This window comes from Sus scrofa, chromosome 17, assembly GCF_000003025.6.
Source record: "Sus scrofa isolate TJ Tabasco breed Duroc chromosome 17, Sscrofa11.1, whole genome shotgun sequence".
In the NCBI taxonomy this organism is placed as follows: domain Eukaryota; kingdom Metazoa; phylum Chordata; class Mammalia; order Artiodactyla; family Suidae; genus Sus; species Sus scrofa.
The window spans coordinates 13,772,549-13,795,281 of NC_010459.5; the positions used below are offsets into that span (position 1 = coordinate 13,772,549).

A 22,733-nucleotide genomic window follows, 5' to 3' on the forward strand; every position below is an offset into this window, starting at 1 on the left:
CCAAATACCTGGGCACTATGACATAGCCACGTTGCACATGAAATTAATCATCACCCTTTCCCTACACCACAGGGTGGAACTTGAGCCCTATCTGAAGGTCTTGGGCTTGGCCACTCCTGAGGAACTGCCTCCAACAGAAGCAAGAACAGGTCCAGGCATCCTGGCAGTGGCTTGGCCATTATACAGATGAGGAAACCAAGTCCTAGAAAAAGGTTCAATGGATTGGTCCCAGCAAGCCAAGGGGAGAGCCAGGACAAAAATTCAGCCTCACAGGGGAGTTCCTCCGGTGGCTCAGTGGTCACAAACCCAACTAGTATCCACGAGGATGCAGGTTCAATCCCTGGCCTCACTCAGCAGTGGTGTAGGTCGCAGACGGGGCTCAGATCTGGCGTTGCTGTGGCCGGGGTGTAGGCTGGCAGATGCAGCTCTGATTCGACCCCTAGCCTTGGAACTGCCATATGCCAAGGGCGCAGCCCTAAAAGAAGACCAAAAAAAAAAAAAAAAAAAAAAAATCCAGCCTTGCGGAACAGCTGTCCCCAGGCGTTTCTACAATTCTTGGCTCCACCAGAGCCTGAACCCAAGACTCGGGGGATGTTCTCATTTCACTTCCTGTTTGGGACATTAGAGCCAAGTCTGAGCCCACTCAAACTGTAAACTCTGAGGGAAGAAAATCAACCTGTCCCCTGGATGCACCTTTATGTCCCCATCCCCAACTCTCTCGTAGCACAGAAGACACACACTTCTCTTTGAAAAGTGCTTTATTCAACAAGGTCTAAGTCAGGTGCTTTAAAACCTATCAAAATGTTACAGAAATTCACAGCTGCCTACTGAGGACTTGTCAAGTTACATTAAGATACCTAAACACATCAGTTTATAAATTCAGAACCAAACATTGAACCAGGTCATGTACCATTGCTTGAAAGGCAAGTTATGATTAAGCGAAAAATACTTCACAAAGCTAAAACAAGTGGGGAAACCCTTAAGAAACACTAGCAGTGACCATCAAACTGGGCAACAGGTAAACGGAGGCTCTCCTTTCACAGCTTGTCCGCGTCTGTTGCTTGGCGACAGCACAGGGGGCGCTGTAACCTCCCTGGCAGGGTCAACGTTGCCTACTACATACAAAAGAAGGGGTGCCATACTTATTTTTATTTTTATCTCTCTAGGAGATCATTTCTCATCTGCCTCCAACAAGAAGACTTTGTGTAAAACAATTTAAGTAGAGACTTGAGAATTTGTGCTGCTGCCTCACATGCTCAACAAGATCTCTGCCCTCAGTGGTGGCTCAGTCTCAGCACAAGACTGGAATTCTTTGTGCATACAGAAATTTCTGTCTTGGAGATGGATCTGTGGCACCACGTTCTCCACTCTACGAGGCTTTGAAATAGTTGTTGCCTTTTTTTTTGAAATTCCCAGACTAAGGGTTGAATGGGAGCTGCAGCTGCCAGCCTATACCACAGCCACAGCAATGCAGGATCCGAGCTGCATCTGCAACCTACATCACAGCTCATGACAAAGCAGGATCCTTAACCCGCAGAGCGGGGCCAGGGATCAAACCTGCATCCTCATGGACACGAGTCGGCTGGCTTCATCACGGCTGAGCTACTGACAGGAACTCCATTAAACAGTTGTTTTAGAGAGCATTCTCTTCTTAAAAGAGCTTCCTGCCCTTCTGTGGTCCATTTCTCCTTCCACCCTTCAAACCAAAACCCAAAATAACCGCCCCACGCCCAAGAAAGAAATTGTTGCCAAGAATTTTTGCATTGGAGAACAGGGTTTGTTTGGGTTTTGTCATTATATCCCACAGTCTTATCTACACAGATAAAATGTCTTTGTTTGGAGATCTCAAGGAAAGAGTATTGTTTTCTTTCTGTAGGGAGGAGGAAAGGGGGAAAATATTTCTCCTTGAAGTCTTAGACCCAAACCTCAAGCTCAGGGCTTAGCATTTGTCACAGAAGTGGGTGACTAATCTGAGATCCTCTTGGCTCAACCTCAACTCAGAGTTAAAGTCCACAAGCCTGAGACAGGGTGCACGTTCCTCACCAGTTTGCAGAGGCAAACCTATTGTCTGTGCTTTTCAGTCCCTCCCCAAGGTAACCACTCCCCCCACCCCCCTCAATTTAACTCATCACCTTCCCGCTCTTGTGACGACTAAGAACATAACCTTGTGCTTAATTCCACCATCACCTGGGAGGTCCGACCCCCCTTTTCCAACCAGATGAACTTGGGTGTTTTTCCTTCATTTGATCACCTTGTAACTTAAGCCCCGGGAAAAAGAAAGCCAGATGTGACTGTGGAGCTTTTCACAAGTGAGGGAAAAAAACCCTATAAACTGGCCTTTTGTTCTTCACATGATTTCAGGTTCGTTGCACGCTATTACATAAACCCACACAAGTCAGTCCAGAAGTTCAAAGCCATGTGATACCAGTGAGAAAATCTGGCTCCACATTGCCAAGGACTGTCTCAGCTGCTGCTATTTCAAAGAACTTTTCCAAAATTCCTGATGGGGTTACTAGCGCGTGAGAAAAGATTTCTAAACAGGATAAGCCAAAAAGGAAAAGTGTGGCCTGCAGTTAAGTGGAACGTGTTATATAAGATACGGTTTCCCCTTGATTCCATCCCAATCCTCCATCTTTAAAAAGCCAAGTCTAGGAGTTCCCATCGTAGCTCAGTGGTTAACGGATCCGACTAGGAACCATGGGGTTACAGGTTCGATCCCTGGTCTTGCTCAGTGGGTTGGGGATCCAAAGTTGCCGTGAGCAGTGGTGTAGGTTGCAGACGTGGCTTGGATGCTGCGTTGCTGTGGCTCTGGCATAGGCTGGCGGCTACAGCTCCTATTGGACCCCTAGCCTGGGAACTTCCATATGCCGCGGGAGTGGCCCAAGAAATGGCAAAAGGAAAAAAAAAAAAAAAAAAAAAAGCCAAGTCTACCTTAGTATCACTTTCTCAGAAAGTGATCTAGCAAACCGGACATTCTGCCGCATGTCCATATTGAACACTATCACAGTGCTAGTGCAAATTAAAGAGAACTTTGATAAACCAAAAACATCTATCTAAGAAAAGGTAGTCATTAGTCATTTGCTTTGTGGAAACTTGTCCCCCTAGCTACCCAAGGAGGATGACTGGAGTCATAAAAGGCTTTGAACATTCAACATAAAAATAACCGGAAAAGAAGTTTTCTAAGTCATTTCTCAAATGCAAAACTCAGGAAGTATGTTTGCATTCACAGAATTGCCCGTTCCCATCTGTATGTAACAAAGGAAGTCTCTCCCTCGGCCCCCAGTTTGTTCTGAGCATTGTGCAGAAGCCCACCGAGGTGTCTGCTTGAGATGAAGGCTCTCTGGATTTCCAGTCCACGCCCCACAGCGCTGGTGGAACTTCCCACGGAAGTGGTGAGCTCGCTGAGGACTCCGTCTTTTTGAAAGTTAACAATGAGACCACAGCTGTGAGGCTTCTAAAGTGGCCTAGGAAGCCACAGCTGCGGGTTGGGAGCAAGGGTGCTGGGGCAGAGACAGCTCTGCTGCCAAAGTCCACCTTCCCTGCAGGCATGGATCAGTGGCTCTTTGCTCAACTGCCCAACTTTCCAAACTTTCTTCAGAAAGGAGGTGGGGAAGAGATGGGGAGCCCCCTACCCCTACAAGGCCCAGGCACCTGCTGTTAGGAGCTCCTTGCCTCGCTTGGTTGACCTCCATAACTAGGCACGCTGCTCCAAGCATGTATCTGGCCCTCTCCAAACAGGACCAGCTTCCCTAGAGCCAAGCTCCCTGGCAACCTTTCCAGTGGGACCCCAGGGGACACACGCTTCCTGTCCTTCCCCCTCCACTGGGGTCTGCTCTAAAGATCACCCAGGTGGCTACTCGGACCATCACAGGGCAGCCCCGAAGGGTGAGTCTTCATTCCTGGAGTCCATCTCCACACACGATGTGAGGGCCACTTGCACCAGTGGTTTGCAAGTAGAAAGCCATGACTTCAAACTCAGGGCTTCAGCTCCAAGTACAGGAAGACCCCTTGATGATGTGAAAATGGGTGGACTTCCAGGCACCTGTCATTTCTGCAAGGAGCCTACACTTTTCCCTAAGGAGGGTGACTTTCCAGGCACACAAGACCAGGCCCTGGCGTCACCAGCCAGTCAGCATCATGTACAAACCCGCAAGGACTGTTTCTTAAGATGCTTCTTTCAACACAGAGAGGCACCAGAGTTGGGGTCAGCGGCTGGACACGCTGAGAGCAATATCAGAGGCAGAATGCATTCTTCACTGGCATCCACACAGCTCATCCCCTATGTCTTTCTTGTTTAAAACAATAGAAGTTTCCAGTGTAAAAACTTGTGGGCTTATTGCATCTACCCGAATGATGGTTTATCTTGTTCTTTCCATCAGATCTGCCTCAAGGGCATGGTTTGTTCATTAGTTTGTTAATTTCCAAGGATCTCACATTCACAGATCCTTCCAGGCATACAGGGAGAATGTCTATTCACACATAAATATCCCAGATAGTGAGTTTGCTAAGCCTCCTTCCCCTTCTAAACATGCTGCTCCCTGGTACTTGAGAGGAGAAATTTTTTTTTTTTTTTTTTTTTCTGGCTGCCCCACAGCATATGGAGTTCCTGGGCCAGGGATCAGATCAAGCGGTAGTTGTGACCTAAGCCACAGCTGCAGGAATGCCGGATCCTTAACCCACTGTGCCCAACCAGGGATCAAACCCTCATCCCAGTGCTCCCAAGACACTGATGATCCTGTTGTGCCACAGCAGGAACTCCAAGAAATCTTTTCTTCAGCCTAAAACCCCTCAGATCAGTGACTCCTCTGATTTTTCTGCCCACGAGCAGCAGTCTGCTAGCCTCATAGCACTTGTGCTGGTTGCTTGGAATTTAACTGCGTGTGAATATATCAGGTGGGCATGTGTATGTGTACCATGCACGTGCATGAGTGCGTGCGCACACACACACATACACACACAGTTTAGGTCCTCCTTATAACAAAAATGGAAAGTCCTTGTGAGGGAAAGAAAGGAAGGGGAGATGTCTGCTGGCTTCTCCATCCTGCTCGGGGCAGCAGGTAGATGGTTTGGGGGCTGGAAAGGTTCGCATTTAAATATTTCCATGGAAAGCACTTCCTGTGGGCCTTCTCAGGTCAACAGCAGCTCCCGCGGCATCTGGATCCCCTCCTTCTTGTGGCTCAGATTGTTGCTGGGGTCTCAGCTATCTCCTCCAGCCTCTGCCGAATCATTAGCCGGAGCACAGTGTACCTGGGGACAGAACAGCTGTGGTGGAGAGCAGAAGGCGACACACTCCTCCTCGAGACCCTCCCGCATCACTTGGGTCACAATGTGGGCCAGCTGTCCCATCCCTTTGCTTCTCTCACCGGCCCACTCTTGAACCACTTGCTTCCTTGTGTTTTTCCACAAGAGGAAGAGAGGGACTGATGAGGCTCCCTCCACCCTAGATTAAGGACTCTGATTAGAAAGTCTGGCAAAGACGAATGAGAAGGCGAAACAAGAAGAGTAATAAGGATTCCATTAGTTGAGCGCTCATACACAGAATATCACGTAATCCTCACCCAGGCTGGACCATAAGAAAGGGTCATTATTTTTACCATTGGGGGAGCCTACACAAATGGCAGTGTCATATGGTTCAACCTAATATTAGTATCTGCATTTTATCAAAAAGGCCAAAGCAACTACCAGGCATGGAGACCCAATGGCTTGTTGATGGGTACAGTCTTTTCATCCCTTCCCTGATTTACAGCAATTCATATATACTAGAGTGGGCACTGTTAAGCAGACCTGATGTAGCTTTGGACTGAACAGAAAAAGCCATTTTTTAAAAGTTGGCACATAGTAAGTGTTCAATAAATGTTACCCGCCATCATGCTGGTTGCTACCAGCAATAAATGTAGCATTAACTTTATTCTCTAGTGGCAAAAATACATCAATTGTTCTGCTCTATCTAGGAAACACAGTCTACTTTATGACTAAACATGGCCAAAGGGAAAAAAAATCACAAAATCCTCTCCAGAGAGCAGTTTTAGTACCACTGGACTTTTCAACCCAAAGGCAAGTTCTAGAAGAGAAACGTTAAGAAGGGAGGCAGGATGTAAGGAAGTGAAACCAGGGATTTTAGAAGTTGGCCGCTCAGATGACTCTCCACTGCTGAGACAACCTTCCTGAAATCTTTGGAACATTTTTATGTCTCACATCAAAATGAGAAGTTGAACGAGAAGCAGAAAGACCAACACACTGAAGGTCCATGTCCCCATCCCAAATCTGGCATTGTCAATGGGAAGCCCCCTGAACCAGGTCCAATAGAGCCGGGCCCAGGCAGCAGCTCAGCACAGCCCCTGAAAGGCTCCTGGACAGGGCCTCTCTCACCAAGGCTGCAGAGGAAACCCCACCAGCCACCCCAGGGGCCATGCTTACTTGCGCATCAGCTTCTTTACTTCCCGATCTTCTTCCTCTTGGAGCTTCTGAATGAAGCTTTTAAGAACAGGCATCTCAAACTTTATATACTGAGCCACCTGGAGAAGAAAAAGGACGTCTGGGGTGCACGACCCCTCCCTACACTATTCCAGTTTGGGGGCATCTCTCTCATGTATGGGGAAATCTATTTGTGCACTAACCCAGGATTTCCTTAAAGGCAGGACCCAAGCCCCATTCTTCTCAAGGCTGGTTAGAGTCTGCAGTGAAAATCATTCATTTACATGATACAGATCTCAAAACTCATTTGTTTTCTTTTTGGCCACGCCTATGGCAGGCTGAACTTCTTGGGGCAGGGATCAAACTTGTGTCACGGCAGTGACCTGAGCCACAGCAGCGACAACACAGACCCTTAACCCACTAAGCCACCAGGGAACTTCTAAAACATCTGATTTTGCATCTCACGTATCCAATCCATGAGGTGATGTCAAACATAGAAAAGCATTTTCTCTTATCGAACATTGAAAAGCACTTTCAGGTCTTCTCTTCGAGAGAAGAACCCACAATATTCAATAAACCTCTCCGCTCTCCCCTAGGAGAATAAGGAACCATGGCTCAGAATAAGGATTTGCACCTCTCATCTTCAAGAGGCATCCAAATGTGAGCTTCCTCATGAGAGGCTGGAAGCATAGGGGTGGCTCCCAGGTAAGCTGGAGGTGAACAGCCACACTTTCTCCCTCACCAGAACCCTCTCTCTACTCCATAAACACTTCTCCCCCAGAGAAGTATATTTCTCCACCCTGTCAATGTTGGGCACGGCTATGCAACTTGTTTTAGCCAATGGAATGAGTGTGTGGATGTGATACATCAAATCTAAGTGGGGGCTGGGGTGGGGGGATGTGCCTGGGCTGTGGGATGGAAATCCTGTGAAATCAGATTGTTATGATCATTATACAACTACAGATGCGATAAATTCATTTGAGTAATTAAAAAAAAAAAATCTAAGTGGGGGCTTCAAATGAGCTCCATGGCATCTTGCATTCCAGCCATCTGCCCTGAGAAGCATACCCTAGGTAGCCACTGCCCCTTGACCCTGGGTCTCCAAATAAGGCATGCAGCGTAGACCTGAACGGAGTCTACCCACAACCTAGAGCAGAACCACTGCCACCAGACTGCAGAATCCTGAGCAAGAAAGCAAATGTTGGCTATTGTAAGTGACTAAGAATTGGGGATGTTTGTTACAATAGCCAAAGCTGACTAACACATAAGATAAGATAACAATCACTGCTAACTTCTTGAAGTTGCTTAGAAAAGGCTTGCAGAAACTTCTCAGCCCTCTTACAGTACTCCAGAAAGCCTCGAAAAATATATTCCTTCTATGGAAATCATTTTGTGCCTAAGCACTCTTTCAATAACCCCCCAAAGGACACACCTCAACCCAGCCTCTGCATTCATTTTCCCGGCCCTGTCATTACCACTTCAAGAAAACCTGGTATTAAGGAATGGCAACAACATGGGGCATGGTCCTGGGCCAGAAAGCCAAGCTATACCCCAGCTGCAAATCCCCACCCTCCTGGGACAGACCATCTGACTGAAAGGGGACTCACGTCATAGGTGACTTCTTCCACCTGGTCCTTCTCCATAAGGAACACTTTGGAGACCTGCTCACATGGGCCCTGGAGGATCCGGGCAATCAGGGGGTAATCGGTGTTCTTCAGCTTCTGTTTCTCTGGAAACACACACACAGCCAGGAGGAGCCCTGAGTTGCCTAAGGTCTTTCTCACCATAAGTGGTTGTCAACAAGGGGCCCAAATGAACCTTAGGCCTTAAGAGATGCAGCCATGTGAGTCAGGAGACTGATTTGTAAACGAACAATTCAACAGGTATTGTTCAAAGCAACCACCCTTCACAGATGCTTCCATGCCTCACACAATTTCAAAGATGCTGCATTGGAGGAAGTGGTTTTTCTCTGTCTCTCAAGAAAATCCAGTTCCTTTTTTTTAATAGGCAGTTAGGTTATAGGGTTTGTTTACTGACCGTACATGGCATTCCCCAGTGGACTCATCCAGCAAGCCCACAGTGGAGGCAAACAACATTTAGAAGTTTCCAAAACCCAAACAGCAAGATGAGGCAGAGATTTAAAAAAACAAAACAAAACAAACCAAAAAAAATTGCTATTTTGAGTTAATTAAAAGGTTTAAGTACTTTGTGTTCTTTAGACTTACCGCCACTGGTATGGACCACGTACAAAGCAAACTCCTCTGCCGAGTTCTCAATCTGAATCAGGAAGCAGCAAAAGATACTTGCTGAAAGCACATATTTACAGACCCTAACTGTGGCCATTTCTTCTTCCTAAACCCTGCAAAGCTCTTTTGAGGGGAGGGCTATTTATCTACTGCTCTTAGAAGATGAGGAAATAGAGCAGGCAGATAACCGCTGCAATAAAAATAGGTAATAAGAGCTAACACTTACTGCACTGTGCCAGGCACAGCTTGATACACTCTACATGTTTTAACCCATTTAATACTCATGACAACCTGGTGACACAGTCCTGTTAATGTCATTTTACAGATGAGGAAGCAGGAGCACAGGGAGCTTTAGCCAGCAAGTGATGGATGCAGAGTCGAACCAAGAGTCTCTGCCCTTAAACCAGTAAGAGACACTGGCTTGTATTAAAAATAAGAATACTTGGTTTTCAAAAGACTTTGAAGGGAGGGGATTATGGAAAACATACAGAATAACAGGACTTTTAAAACACTCATGCCCTATCATTTTCACATCTATTGAAGGCTAATTTTTTTTTTTCTTTTTTTGCTTTCTTTTCTTTTTTGGCCACCCCTCGGTATATGGAGTTCCTGGGCCAGGGATCAGATCCCAGCTGCAGTTGGGACCAACATTGCAGCTGCAGCAATGCTGGATCCTGTGCCAGCTGGGGATCTAACCTGCCTTCTGGGCCTGCAGAGATGCTGCCAATCCCTTTGCACAACAGCGGGAACTCCCGAAGGCTCATTTTTTAAAGTAAGTTCTCCAGCTGTGTTCCCCAGAAGTTGGTCTTCGCATGGAGCCCTAAAGCAGTCCCCAAGCCCAGGGTCCTTCCCTAAGTGGCCCATAAAGCACCTGAGGCTCAGTGCTTCTCAGACCTGAGAAGACCTCAGGGGCACCAGAATCATGGGGTGTAAAGAGTATGAATGCTTTCTGCCCGGCGTCCCCCAACCCTCACCAAACATAGCCCCCACCCCTACACCTCTGGGGGCCCCACAGCACACAACAGAGGGAACTTGCCTTGAATTTGTTGAGCAGCAGCTTCAGGACCTGTGGAGTGGTCATGGTGCTGTTGATGCGGACATTGGTAATGGAGCCATAGGCTGGTGTGAACACTGACGTCTGTCAATAGAGGGGTCCAGCTCAGAGTGGGTGAGAGAGGGACAAGGACAAGGACGGGACACTAAAACCCAGGTATCCTGGCCCTGTTACCTGGGGTAAAGGGACAGGGACAATGGTCCCCAACCTGGGCTGCCTAAGTGCCTCCTGCCCCCAACAGCCTAGAGGCATCAGACTTGGACATCGACAAATGAACCCTGGGCTTTGCCTAAGTCAGAAGCTGGTGCCCACCCCCCAGAAGAAGCTTGAGGGGTCTGAGCTTGCACGTGGCAGGGCTGGGGAGGGAAAGAGGACCAGAGAAGGGAGGCACTCTCTCTCCAAATAAAACACGCATAAAGCTGAGGGGATAAACAAGATCCTACTGTACAGCACAGAGAACTATATTCAATGTCCTGTGATAAACCATAATGGAAAAGGATATTAAAAAGAAGAATGTATATGTATATAATATATGTATTATATATATAATGTATAACTGAATCACTTTGCTATTCAGTAGAAATTAACACAACATTATAAATCAACTACTCTTCGATAAAAACAAAAACAAAAACAAAAACCATGCACAAAGCGCCTTCCACTATGACTTCAGCACGAGGAGGTCTGTAACCACACTTCCATGATGCACTTGTTTCTGGGGCCAGATTCAAACCCAAGAGCAGGAGGGAAGGAGACTCAACTAGCCTGGGGTGGGTGGGTAGTGTGCTGACACTGCCTGATCTGAGTCCTGCAGCTCTGGTTCCAGGCAGCCCTTAACTCCCAGAGCAGTCAGGCTACACAGCAGCTGGAGGCACATAGTGCAGAAAGAGTAACATGTGGGGAGTTCCCGTCGTGGCGCAGTGGTTAACGAATCCGACTAGGAACCATGAGGTTGAGGGTTCGGTCCCTGCCCTTGCTTAGTGGGTTAACGATCCGGCGTTGCTGCGAGCTGTGGTGTAGGTTGCAGACGCGGCTCGGATCCCTCGTTGCTGTGGCTCTGGCATAGGTTGGCAGCTACAGCTCCAATTAGACCCCTAGCCTGGGAACCTCCATATGCCGTGGGAGCGGCCCAAGAAATGGCAAAAAGACAAAAAAAAAAAAAAAAAAAAAAACTAGTAGAATTTTAAAAAAAAAAAGGAACATGTGGATTTGCCAGGGAAGGGGGGCAGGGAGGGGGACAAGACGGGAAGGTCCTGACGAGGGCTGGTTTCCTCTCTCCCACCATCTAGGAGGGCTCCTGGAGTCCTCAGGTTGCACAGAGCCAGCAGAGCCTCAGCCCACCCAGGACCCAAAGACTGAATGGCTTCCCAGGTATCTGTCACCCAGAGATGGCAGCTCTCTAGGAAGAGGCTGCCCACTGGGGCTGCCCTGCACCCCCGTCCCCGTCCCCTCTACCTTGTGGTTGTAGAAATGGCCATTGATGGAGAAGCGGTGGCGTCTGATTCGCCGCTGGTCACTGGGTGTCCTCACGTTGCCACGACGACGTACCCCAACATCACTACGTGTGCGCATCAGCTGTGGGGTGTCTTCCGGCAGGGACTTGAGGCCCCTGGAGTCTGGGAGGGAAGGGAAGGGAGCTCTGTCTGCCTGGACCTGGGAAGCGGCAGTGCGCACACAGCACCCTCTTCCTGACCAACGCTACAGCACCCACAGCTTCCCCCCAAATACATATATATTTATTTATTTATTTATTTATTTATTTATTTTTTGTCTTTTTTGCCATTTCTCAGGCCGCTCCCGTGGCATATGGAGGTTCCCAGGCTAGGGGTCCAATCGGAGCTGTAGCTACCGGCCTACGCCAGAGCCACAGCAACGTGGGATCTGAGCCAAGTCTGCAACCTACACCACAGCTCACAGCAAAGCCGGATCCTTAACCCTCTGAGCAAGGCCAATGATCGAACCCACAACCTCATGGTTCTTAGTCGGACCACTGTGCCACGACGGGAACTCCCCCCCAAATACATTTGATAAAAATCAGTATGCCACACTGGGGAGGAACGTGATGTATAACTTACTGAGAAGCAATATAGTGATGACATTCAGAACCAGACTCCCAGGTTCAAATCCCAGCTTCACCTTGGGAGAAAAGCAAAACCTACCACCCCAAAATGTCTTTGGCATAATCAAGGTCCAAAAGACTCTGGAAGAAACTTTGACTTTCCTCTTAATTGCCTGAAGAATTTAGCTAGAGGGCCTATTACAGGACTAGAGCTACCACCAGAAATACCTGCAAAGAATGTGGGCTAAGTGGAGGGAATGGGGGTGGAGGGAATGGGGCCTAGAGATCAGAGTCCATTCACTGTCTCTGTGGCAATGAATGCATTGTCTCTGTGGTGTCCCATTGTCTCTGCTGGCCCAGCAAACATTTATCAACATTTGCTTTTCCATCTCTGTGAATTGCCTTCCTCCCCCCACCCCCACTTTTTCTTTAGGGCTGCCGGTGCAGCATATGGAAGTTCCCAGGCTAGGAGTCAAATCAGAGCTACAGCTGCCGGCCTACATCACAGCCACAGCAACTCAGGATCCGAGCGGCGTCTGCGACCTGCACCACAGCTCTCGGCAACGCCGTCTCCTTAACCCACTGAGCGAGGCCAGGGGCGGAATCTGCATCCTCATGGATACTAGTCGGGTTCGTTACTGCGCCACCACAGAAATTCCGCTTTGAAGTCCCAAACCAATACCCTCAACATCCCCTTTTGTCTTTAGCTGAAGATGGTATTTAAGACGAGGGCTTCTGCTGTTTGGGTGAGGTACTTAGTGTTCCTGGGTCTCGCCCATGTGCACATGTTGCTAAACTTTTGCTGGATCTTTCCCTGTTAACCTGTGAGACCAGCCAGCAGAACCAGACGGTAACGGTGTCTTCCTTGCTGACAACATGTATCACTAACCTCTCTGTGCTTCGGTATCCTCATGAAATGTGGATGATAATAGCTCCCACCTCACAAGATTGTTGCGAGGGTTTCAATAAGTTAATTTATTCAAAGCACGTACAACAGTGTGTGGCACAGAATACGCACGATATAAGGACTTGCAAGGTATTGCAAACGGGTAATAGCTATCAAAACTCCAAAGGCACACAGCCTCAGACCCAGAAATTCCATTTGAGAGAATCCTACAGACAAGGACACATTTGTGAAATGACACATGTACACGGGCACTGTCTACCCTCTTGTTTTGAAGACTGGAAAGGACTTAAAACGTTTATTAATAGGGAGTGATTAAATTATCATTTTTCATGCAATGAAGTAGACAGAGCTGTAAATCTTTATGGATTTGTATGGAACAATCCTCAAGACAAACCAATAGAAACAAGGATTTGCAAAATGGTGCCACTGGTATAAAAAGGGGAAGAAAAGAAATGACATCAACCAGAAAGCTTTGCTGATGTGTATTTGCTTGTGTTTGCAAAAAATATCTTCAAATTGCTTCTAGGGTGGGAAAGTCAGTGGTTGGGTAAGATGGGAACGTTTTAATTTTTTCTCTTTAATGTGTTTTTTGTTTGTTTGTTTGTTTTTGTTTTTTAGGGCCATACCCACGGCATATGGAAGTTCCCAGACCAGGGGTCGAATTGGAGCTACAGCTGCAGTCCTCCACCACAGCCACAGCCATGTGGAATCAGAGCTGCATCTGTGATCTACGCCACAGCTCACGGCAATGCCAGATCCCTGACCCGCTGAGCAAAACCAGGGACTGAACCCACATCCTCATGAATACTAGGGTCGGGTTCATTACTGCTGAGCCAAGACGGAACTCCCTCTTTTTAATATGTTTTGAATCTTGAACCACATGAATTTTATGTTTTTAAAAAAGAAGTAACAAAGTGTAACATCCATGACATCAGTCTTCACATAATCAGCTCCAAACTGGAGGACTGCCCCACCCCCATTCCAAAGGTACCTGTGGGGCTCGGCGTCTGGTCGCTCTCGGGCAGGGCATCCACCTCTGAGATCTGAATGTTGGGCATGGTGAGGGGCTTCAGAATGGTGCTGGGGGAGTGCAGAAAACAAAGACAAGGCTCAGCCACTGCAGGGGAACGCCCCCAGTCGCCCCCACCTCACTCCTATAAGGAGACTATGTGGCCTGTGCACCAGCAGGTATTGAAGGACGTTGAGGGGGCTGCGCTGAGGGTCTCAGGAGGCTAGCCCATTCCTGGGCTGAGCGCTGGAGGGAGAAAATGCTTCTTCCCAGCATCCATAGCAACAGACGCACTCAGTTCTTCAAGCCCAAGATGGAAAGCAACAAGAATACCTGTGTGGTACCTGCGCTGCGTTTCTAAGCACGTACAAGTTCTATAGCTTTTTGGAAAACCCTAACAATGGCCATTTATTCTCGGGAAAAGATTCTAGTTGAGATCCACGTCTGTTGGAGGAATAACTCAGAAACTGCTTCTGGCATCTAAAAGGAATGGAAAGTAGAAGAGCTGCTATGAGAGTGAGGGCAGCTGGGGAAGGGGCACTGATGGCATTGTTCTCTGGGTTGCTGGAAAAAGGGTCACAAGCAGGCAACCTGAGTTGAGACCTGGTATTGCCCCAATAATGGGAAAATAATTCCTCAAAGTCGAAAAGGACAGTGGAAGCAGCTCAGAGAAATACGCCCCAAATCAACAGAGGATTTAGCCAGAAAGGAGAATTATTTATTTATTTATTTACTGTCTTTTCTTAGGGCCGCATCTGAGGCATATGGAGGTTCCCAGGCTAGGGGTCTAATCGGAGCTGTAGCCACTGGCTTACACCACAGCCGCAGCAACTCGGGATCCGAGCCACGTCTGCAACCTACACCACAGCTCACAGTAACGCCAGATCGTCAACCCACTGAGCGATGCCAGGGATCGAACCCTTAACCTCATGGTTCCTAGTCGGATTCGTTAACCACTGAGCCACATGACGGGAACTCCCAGAAACAAGAATCATATTCAACCAATTAGGATCATCCCATGTTGAGAAGAATGTAGGTACTCGGGGGGGGGGGGAGAGATCAAAACGGACCCTGTGGGGGCTTCCTGGAGACAGACCCCCATATCCCTCTCCTCTTGTTTGTAAAAAGCTTTAGCCTTCCAGGCCTTCCTTGAGTTCCAAAGAAAAAAATCAGACAAGTGAGAAAATGCAGAAACAGAGGAAAACAGTCAAGCAGGGGGCTATAGATAATATCCTGAGTCATACTGTTATTTTGCAGATACTGAAACCCCCACCAGGTGGAAGAAGTTAACTGTGTGCTGACCACAAGCATGTAAACCCCAGACCAGCTGATGCTGACTCCTGAAATACCACCTGATCGCCTCACGGCCAACTAACCAGAGGGGCATTCACCACCACCCTGCAACCCTCTCTCTCCCCTTGCCTTTAAAAATTCTTCCCCTCACCCCACCCTGCCCCCCAAGTTCCCGTCATGACTCAGTGATTAATGAACCCAACTGGTAACCATGAGGTTGTGGGTTCGATCCCTCGCCTTGTTCACTGGGTTGGGGATCCGGCATTGCCGTGAGCTGTGGTGTAGGTCGAAGACGTGGTTCAGATCCTGCATTGCTGTGGCTCTGGCGTAGGCCGGTGGCTGCAGCTCCAATTTGACCCCTAGCCTGGGAACTTCCATATGCTGCGGGTGCGGTCCTAGAAAAGACAAAAAAAAAAAAAAAAAAAAAAAAAATTCTTCCCCGAAAGCCATCAGAGAATTCAGGGTCTTCTGAGCATTAGGGTTAACTTGGCCTTGCGATAAACTCGGCACTTTCCTTCACCACAACGTGGGGTTGGTAGACAGGCTTTACTGCATGTGGGCAAATGGAACATAGTTTGGTTTGGTAACATTAGGACTCAGCAGAGATGGGACTTAGAGTCCAAGGATGATCCTTTTAAGGGAAGACAATTTAAAACTGAAAATGTGAAAGAACTGCCCACTGTATTACAGCTTGTGAGGTTCCGAGCCCCCAAATGGAACTGATCAGAGCCCCTGAGGAATGCTGACCGTTGGTACCCACGGCAGCCACTGCCACTCCCTCCTCTGAAGCCCTCTTTATTGCCAAAGTAGAAGCTGGACCCAGCATCCTTCTTAACACAGTGGTCCAGGCATTCACTTTATTATAGCAGGCATCTAGGGTGACTTTATTGATCTTCCTGAAAACTCAAAGTAGTTGCCCACTTCAAGAACCAACCAAGACCAGCTTGATGCCAGAGGGAAAGGAAAGAAACAAATGTACAGCATGAAAGACCCCTTAGCAGGGCAGCCAAAAGCCATGTGGTCAAATGGAATTGTAAAAAGCATCTCAGGGAACAGAATGTAATACCCCAAGGGTTGGTGTAAGGCTGTGGAAAGGGTTTGGCCCACCTGAAACCAAATAGAGTGAAAGTGCCAAAAGCAAATCAGAGTATAAAACTGGCAAAGTTAGATGAAACCAAAGAACCTGGACTGGATACCCCAGCACTGATGGGAAAGGCAAAAACTTTCCTCCTTAAATCCCCTTGGAAAGAAACCAAATCAGGGGCAGGCTTTGGCCACACTGTAGGTTTCTCTCATCGATTTGGCTCTGGAGTTTAGCAGTGTTCAATGCGGCTATCAGAGAGGGTATGGTTCTCATTTAAAACAGAAAAATATAGGAGTTCCCATTGTGACTCAGCAGTAATGAACTGACTAGTATCCATGAGGACAAGAGTTCCATCCCTGGCCTCACTCAGTGGGTTACGGATCCATCATTGCCAGGAGCTGTGGTGCAGGTCACAGAAGCAGCTTGGATCCCAGCTGCAGCTCTGATTCAACCCCTAGGCTGGGAACTTCCATATCCACCAGGTGCGGCCCTAAAAAGCAAAAAAAAAAAAAAAAAAAAAAAAGGCAGAAAAACATCGCTGTTGTTTTGGCTGAGAGGTGGGCACACTCTACCCACACTTTGGCCCCAGGAAGTCAGCATCAGCAACTTTCAGACTTTCAGGATGGAATGAGGGTCATCCCTTGAGCCTAAAAACTGAAGTCCCAGGAAGACAGTAAAGAAGCTGTGCCTTACTGGCTGCCTTCAGCTACTCCTCTGGCGACAGGGAGAGGCAGGCTGAATCTTCACAGGTCTTCCAGAGGGACCCAGAAGGGGGGACCTCCCAGAACACCAGGCCACCACCCAATTCCAGGTGTGGCCTGAGGGAAACAGGCCTGGCTTGGCTGACTCAGACAGGGCCTGACCTTCTCCTTCCTCTTCCAGGCTCCCCTGAGTTCCAGAGGGCTTCGGACAGAAGCTTTGATCCCTTAATGTCTCTGGGTGGGGTCATTCTCCGAGCAGAGGTCCCAGTGGGGAGGAGGCTGGGGGATCAGGCATCCTGTCAGAAATCTGCAGACCAGTCAGGCTAGCCACGGCCTTGGAGACTCGGGGTCTCTGCAGAGGCTGGCCCGCTGCCCACTTGGCTTTGGTGCACCCCTCTCAGACATGGCGTCCCCTCCACACTCTTTCACTCAGTGGTTGCGATGACCCGCACAGAAGCCCAGTCGCACCAACGGGAGCCCCTTTCTCATTATCCCCAGTCCAGAGCAGGGAGCAGCAGAAATGGGAGGTGGGGTCCAGGCTTGCTGGAAGAAGGTGGTGTTTTCCTGCTTGAGAACACACGGAACCCCAGACACACCCTCGGTTCCCTCCCCCGCCCCCAGGCCCATCTGTCTTGACTCACCCCTGAGCCCCCAGGTTACAGCCGGAGTGCCAAGAGGAAGAGGACGGCGGGGGGCGAATGCGTTCGTTGTCATCCTGCATCTGCAGACGGATGGGCCGGCGCAGCCCCCAGGAGATGTTCAGCAGCCCCTCCACGATGAACTCATCCTCTTCCTGCCACAAAGAAGTTGGTGCAGTGATTCCAGAAAAGCCCCGAAGGAGCCAGTACCGCGCTATTGGTGGCAACTGACCACGTTCTTCATGTGTCCAGCTGGGTGCACCCAAGTTAGAGTCACACCCCAGCTCCAGACACTCTCTACTTGTAAAACACCCCGAGGCCCTGAGGCTGACCTCAGCAGTCAGTGCAAAGTTTCCTCAAAATTCACAGACATATGCCAATTACAACAGTGGGTTTTGTTGTTTTTGTATGAATGACTTTAAAGAAAGTCTATTTCTTTTGTGTGTGTGTGTGTCTTTTTATTTTATTTCATTTCTTTTTTATCTTTTTAGGGCCACACCTGCAGCATATGGAGGTTCCCAGGCTAGGGGTCTAATCGGAGCTGTAGCCACTAGCCTACACCACAGCCACAGCAACACCAGATCCGAGCCACGTCTGTGACCTACACCACAGCTCACAGCCACGCCAGATCCTTAACCCACTGAGCGAGGCCAGGGATCGAACCCACAACCTCATGGTTCCTGGTTGGATTCGTTAACCACTGAGCCACGAGACAGGAACTCCTGTGTGTGTGTCTTTTCAGGTCCATACCCACGGCGTGTGAACGTTCCCAGTCTAGGGGTCAAATTGCAGCTGCAGCTGCCAGCCTACATCACAGCCACAGCAATGAGAGACCCGAGACGTGTCTGCCACCTACACCACAGCTCATGGCCAAGCCCCATCCTGACTCACTGATAGAGGCCAGGGATTGAAGCTGCATCCTCCCGAACACTAGTTGCATTCATTTCTGCTGAGCCACAACGGGAACTCCCAAAAATATATTTCTTAAAGTATATGAGACTAGCCTTGCCGTCAGAAGCAAGAGTCAAATCCTTCAGTTAGCCACCTTCCCCTCCCCTGCAATGGAAAGTGACGTGTCTTTATCTATAACATGTATTAATAATCTGACCAGCTGGTTGAAGGAGATTTAAAATTGTTTCCTGTAAGTTTATTCAATGGAATACTAGCTCCTCTAGCAGATAACTTGTTACTTTATTTATTTATTTATTTATTTTGTCTTTTTGCCATTTCTAGGGCTGCTCTCGTGGCATATGGAGGTTCCCAGGCTAGGGGTCGAATCGGAGCTGTAGCCACCAGCCTACGCCAGAGCCACAGCAACGCAGGATCCGAGCCGTGTCTGCAACCTACACCACAGCTCACGGCAACGCCGGATCGTTAACCCACTGAGCAAGGGCAGGGATCGAACCCGCAACCTCATGGTTCCCACTCGGAATTGTCAACCACTGCGCCATGACGGGAACTCCGATAATTTGTTACTTTAAATAGAGTGTCAAATGCTTGTGAGTTGGGAGCCAATGATTAGCTAATGTGCTGGGTAAAAACAGGGGTGAATAAATCCTGCAAGAATTCCAAATTTATACTCAAAGGTTGTTGACTGATAAGAATTTAAATGTGAAACCCTTCTAAAAACATGTGCATGTTTTATCCCAAAGAAATGGGTCTCACTTGAGACCATGAAACCCTTTCATCATCTATAGGACACACCTGAAAAAAGCTATTTAAGGACCAAAATCTTGCTAATGGTCCAGACACTAATTAGTAGAAGGTTGGAGGACAATGTCTAAAAGGGTCAAGCCTTCCTTCTAGAGTCTCAGAGTCTTTGACCACATGTTTTAAGGGCAGGGCCCAAGGCCTCAGACCTGGGCCATGGCCACATCTTCGGGACAAGCCCCTAAGATGACACCTGTTCAGCGAACAGGACAGGCCCCAGTACCATCATTGGAGAGGAAGCGGATAATAAAAGAAGGCAGAAGGGGGTGGAGCAACTTTAGGCATTTGGGGATTTTAGGAGAGAGCTTTATTAAGCCCGGGTTACATATATAGTCTTCTAGTTGGTGGAGTCTGACATCATTAATGTACATCATATAACTGTAGGACAGAATTTAACCAAAAGTGGACTCTGCCCAAGGGGAGTGGTTTGAGGAACATACAAAAAGCCACTACATACGATCTGCAGCCAGCCTGCCTTAGTAGCTGAAATTCTACCATCTGATATCTGTTTCTATGGACTAAACCACCACGGCTTGATAACCTGAAAATGTGCATTAGTTAGAAGGGTATTACACATACCTTCTTATCAGTCAAGAACACTAGAGTATAAGTTACTCCACCAAGCTCCTATATAATTCACCGTCTATCTGAAACGGGCTTTACAGAAATGGATACAGGACGAGTAAGCTTAGATTCAGGATGAGGGCTGGGGACAGACAGATGGCAACAAAGGGCCTTCCAAAAAGATACTTGAGGAAGGCTGCTGCAGGTGTGGGAGAGGGCCAAGAGTTATCTCCCAAGCTTATGTCACTTGTCCAGGTTGCTGCAGCAAGAGGTTATGGGCCCAGATGTGTAAACACAGAGGCCTGGGTAAGGTTCCTGAACTGCTAGGCGCAGGAAGGCTGCCTGAGAACCTTCGGAAAGAGCCATTTCATAAAAGCATCCCTTTGCGGGGAGGGGGAAGCCAGGCAGAGTTCTCCCTCTGAGGCTGGTGCTAGCCCAGCCACACAGCACAGGAATGTCTCTGGGACAGAAAATCGCATCCTTTTTAGAACAAAATCGGGCCCAGGGTCTCTTCCCAAAAAACTAGAGACTCCCAACAATATCACTAACATGGAGAGGCCACTCGCTCTAGCAGGAGAGACAGGGACCTTCAAACCCAGGGGACATGGAGCCAAAGCCTGGGCTGGCCACCAGGGCGGGAGCCTCACAAATCCTACCTCGCGGTGTCGGAGCTGCAAATTCTGGCCTTCATAGTACAAGTTGTAGGTCTTCAGATGCAAGAGAAGTTCATTCCTTAAGGGAAAAAAACAAGAGGCGTCATAATCTCAGCCGAAGCCACTTATAATTCAGCTGTTCCCTCTTTTCTCACCTCTAACCTGGCCTTGAGTTACCTCAGTCTGGGTGTTTATCTACACGTGTACACACACACACACATGCACACACACACAGTTCTGCCCCACCTTCCATCACAAACTTCCCCCAGGGTCAAGCTCACGAGTAAACAGTACCTAGGACAGACTGGATGTAAGGAGAAAACCAAGGCAGGTTTGGTCTGCTGACAAAGGTTGGCAGCTCTCCCAACACTCCCCAAGCCCACGCTAAATACACAGGCCTCAATAAGCCTCAGGTTCACAGAAGCGAAGCCACTTCAAAGCCCACAGACAAGGTTTCTCCAGCCTCTCCACAGCCTTTCCTCCTTCACATGCTGTGAGTTACCGCGAAGACAAGCACTACAGACCTGTATGAGCCTCAGAAGCTCCTAGGCTTTCAGCAAGTTAAAAGGGACAGGTACGGGAGTTCCTGTCGTGGCTCAGTGGTTAGTGAACCCAACTAGCATCCATGGGGACGCACGTTCGATCCCTGGCCTCACTCAGTGGGTTAAGGATCCGGCGTTGCCGTGAGCTATGGTGTAGGTCGCAGACGCGGCTCAGATCTGGAGTTGCTGTGGCTGTGGTGTAGGCCAGTGGCTGCAGCTCCGATTAGACCCCTAGCATGGGAAGCTATGAATGAACTATACATAACATGGATGAATCTCACAGATATTATGGTGAGTGAAAGAAGCTCTGGCTTCTTTCAAGAGAGCATATATTGTCTGATTCCATTTTCATGAGGTTTGATGTGGGTGTTAGAATTCAGGATAGTGGATTCACCTTTAGGAATGGAGACTGGAGGTGGGCAGGAGGGGCCTTCTGAGTCCTGGCAACACACCATTCTAGATGTAGAATGGCCTTTATCTTTTTTTTTTTTTTTTTTTTTTTGTCTTTTTGCCTTTTCTTGGGCCGCTCCCACGGCATATGGAGGTTCCCAGGCTAGGGGTCGAATCGGAGCTGTAGCCACCGGCCTACGCCAGAGCCACAGCAACGCTGGATCCGAGCCGCGTCTGCGACCTACACCACAGCTCACGGCAACGCCGGATCGTTAACTCACTGAGCAAGGGCAGGGATCGAACCCGCAACCTCATGGTTCCTAGTCGGATTCGTTAACCACTGCGCCACGACAGGAACTCCTGTCTTTTTGTCTTTTAAGGCCGCATCCAAAGCACATGGAGGTTCCCAACCTAGGGGTCTAATCAGAGCTGTAGCCACCAGCCTATGCCACAGCCACAGCCATGTCAGATCCGAGCCGTATCTGCGACCTACACCACAGCTCATGGCAATGCCGGATCCTTAACCCACTGAGCGAAGCCGCGGATCAAACCTGAATCCTCATGGATACTAGTTGGGTTCATAACCCCCTGTGCCACAACGGGAACTCATGGATGCTTTTATCTTTTTATTCTATTCGAGGTGCTTTTAGTTTATAAAAATATTTTTTAAACCCTTGTAAGACCTCTAGATACTGGTTTCTAAGTGGTCCCCCCTGGGAGCCCAGCTCTATGGAACGTGAGAGAGAATGTCACACCCTCTGTGTGTGACCAGAATAAAAGCTGTCCAACCTGACATGCCCCAGTCAAGTTTCATTGAAAGTGAAGGGGAGAGGGTTGGGAGTGGGGCGAGCCGAGGAGGCTGAGGTGTGCTTGTCAGGCAAGAGACGAGGGAGCTCAGCCCCTCTAAATCCAGCCATTCAGTGGAGACATTTGGAGCCACACAGGAGGTCAAAACTGGCTGGACATTCCAAGAAGTTCCAGACAAGTTAAACCTAGATAAACTGGAGTAATTCCATGAAAGCCAAAATGGAGTGGAAAATGCCACTCCAAATAACCTATAACAAAGCCATTTGATACTTTTGAACACACAAATCTAAAATAAGGGTTTGACATGACTGGTCAGGAGTTCCTGTCATGGCTCAGTGGTCACGAACCTGACTAGTATCCATGAGGATGTGGGTTCGATCCCTGGCCCTGCTCAGGGGGTTAAGGATCCGGTGCTGCCGTGAGCTATGGCGTAGGTCACAGATGCACCTCGGATCTGGTGTTGCTGTGGCTATGGCGTAGGCCAGCGGCTACGTCTCTGATTAGACCCCTACCCTGGGAACCTCCATATGCCATGGATGTGGCCCTAAAAAAAAAAAAAAGATTAAAAAATAAAATAAAATGACTGGTCAGTAGAAGTCCCTTGAGAAACTGGTCAGTGAGGAGATAGGAACGATCTGCATCTCACACAACTGTGTGTCTAC

The 22,733-nt window shown here is 48.5% G+C and overlaps 1 protein-coding gene across 4 annotated transcripts in view; it reads right to left on the reverse strand.

Annotated features, from left to right (window-relative positions):
• RASSF2 (Ras association domain family member 2) overlaps positions 741-22,733 on the reverse strand; it is a 49,441-nt gene continuing 27,448 nt past the window's right edge. For all 4 annotated transcript variants that reach the window (XM_021077866.1, XM_021077865.1, XM_021077867.1 and 1 more), the window contains exons 3-11: positions 20,336-20,411; positions 17,409-17,560; positions 13,672-13,760; positions 11,170-11,330; positions 9,697-9,798; positions 8,640-8,691; positions 8,022-8,143; positions 6,418-6,515; positions 741-5,247 (exon numbers count right to left, since the gene is read on the reverse strand). In XM_021077866.1, coding sequence (XP_020933525.1) covers positions 5,178-5,247; positions 6,418-6,515; positions 8,022-8,143; positions 8,640-8,691; positions 9,697-9,798; positions 11,170-11,330; positions 13,672-13,760; positions 17,409-17,560; positions 20,336-20,411 — 922 coding nt within the window. In that variant the 3' untranslated portion in view covers positions 741-5,177. The remainder of the gene's footprint in view (positions 5,248-6,417; positions 6,516-8,021; positions 8,144-8,639; positions 8,692-9,696; positions 9,799-11,169; positions 11,331-13,671; positions 13,761-17,408; positions 17,561-20,335; positions 20,412-22,733) is intronic.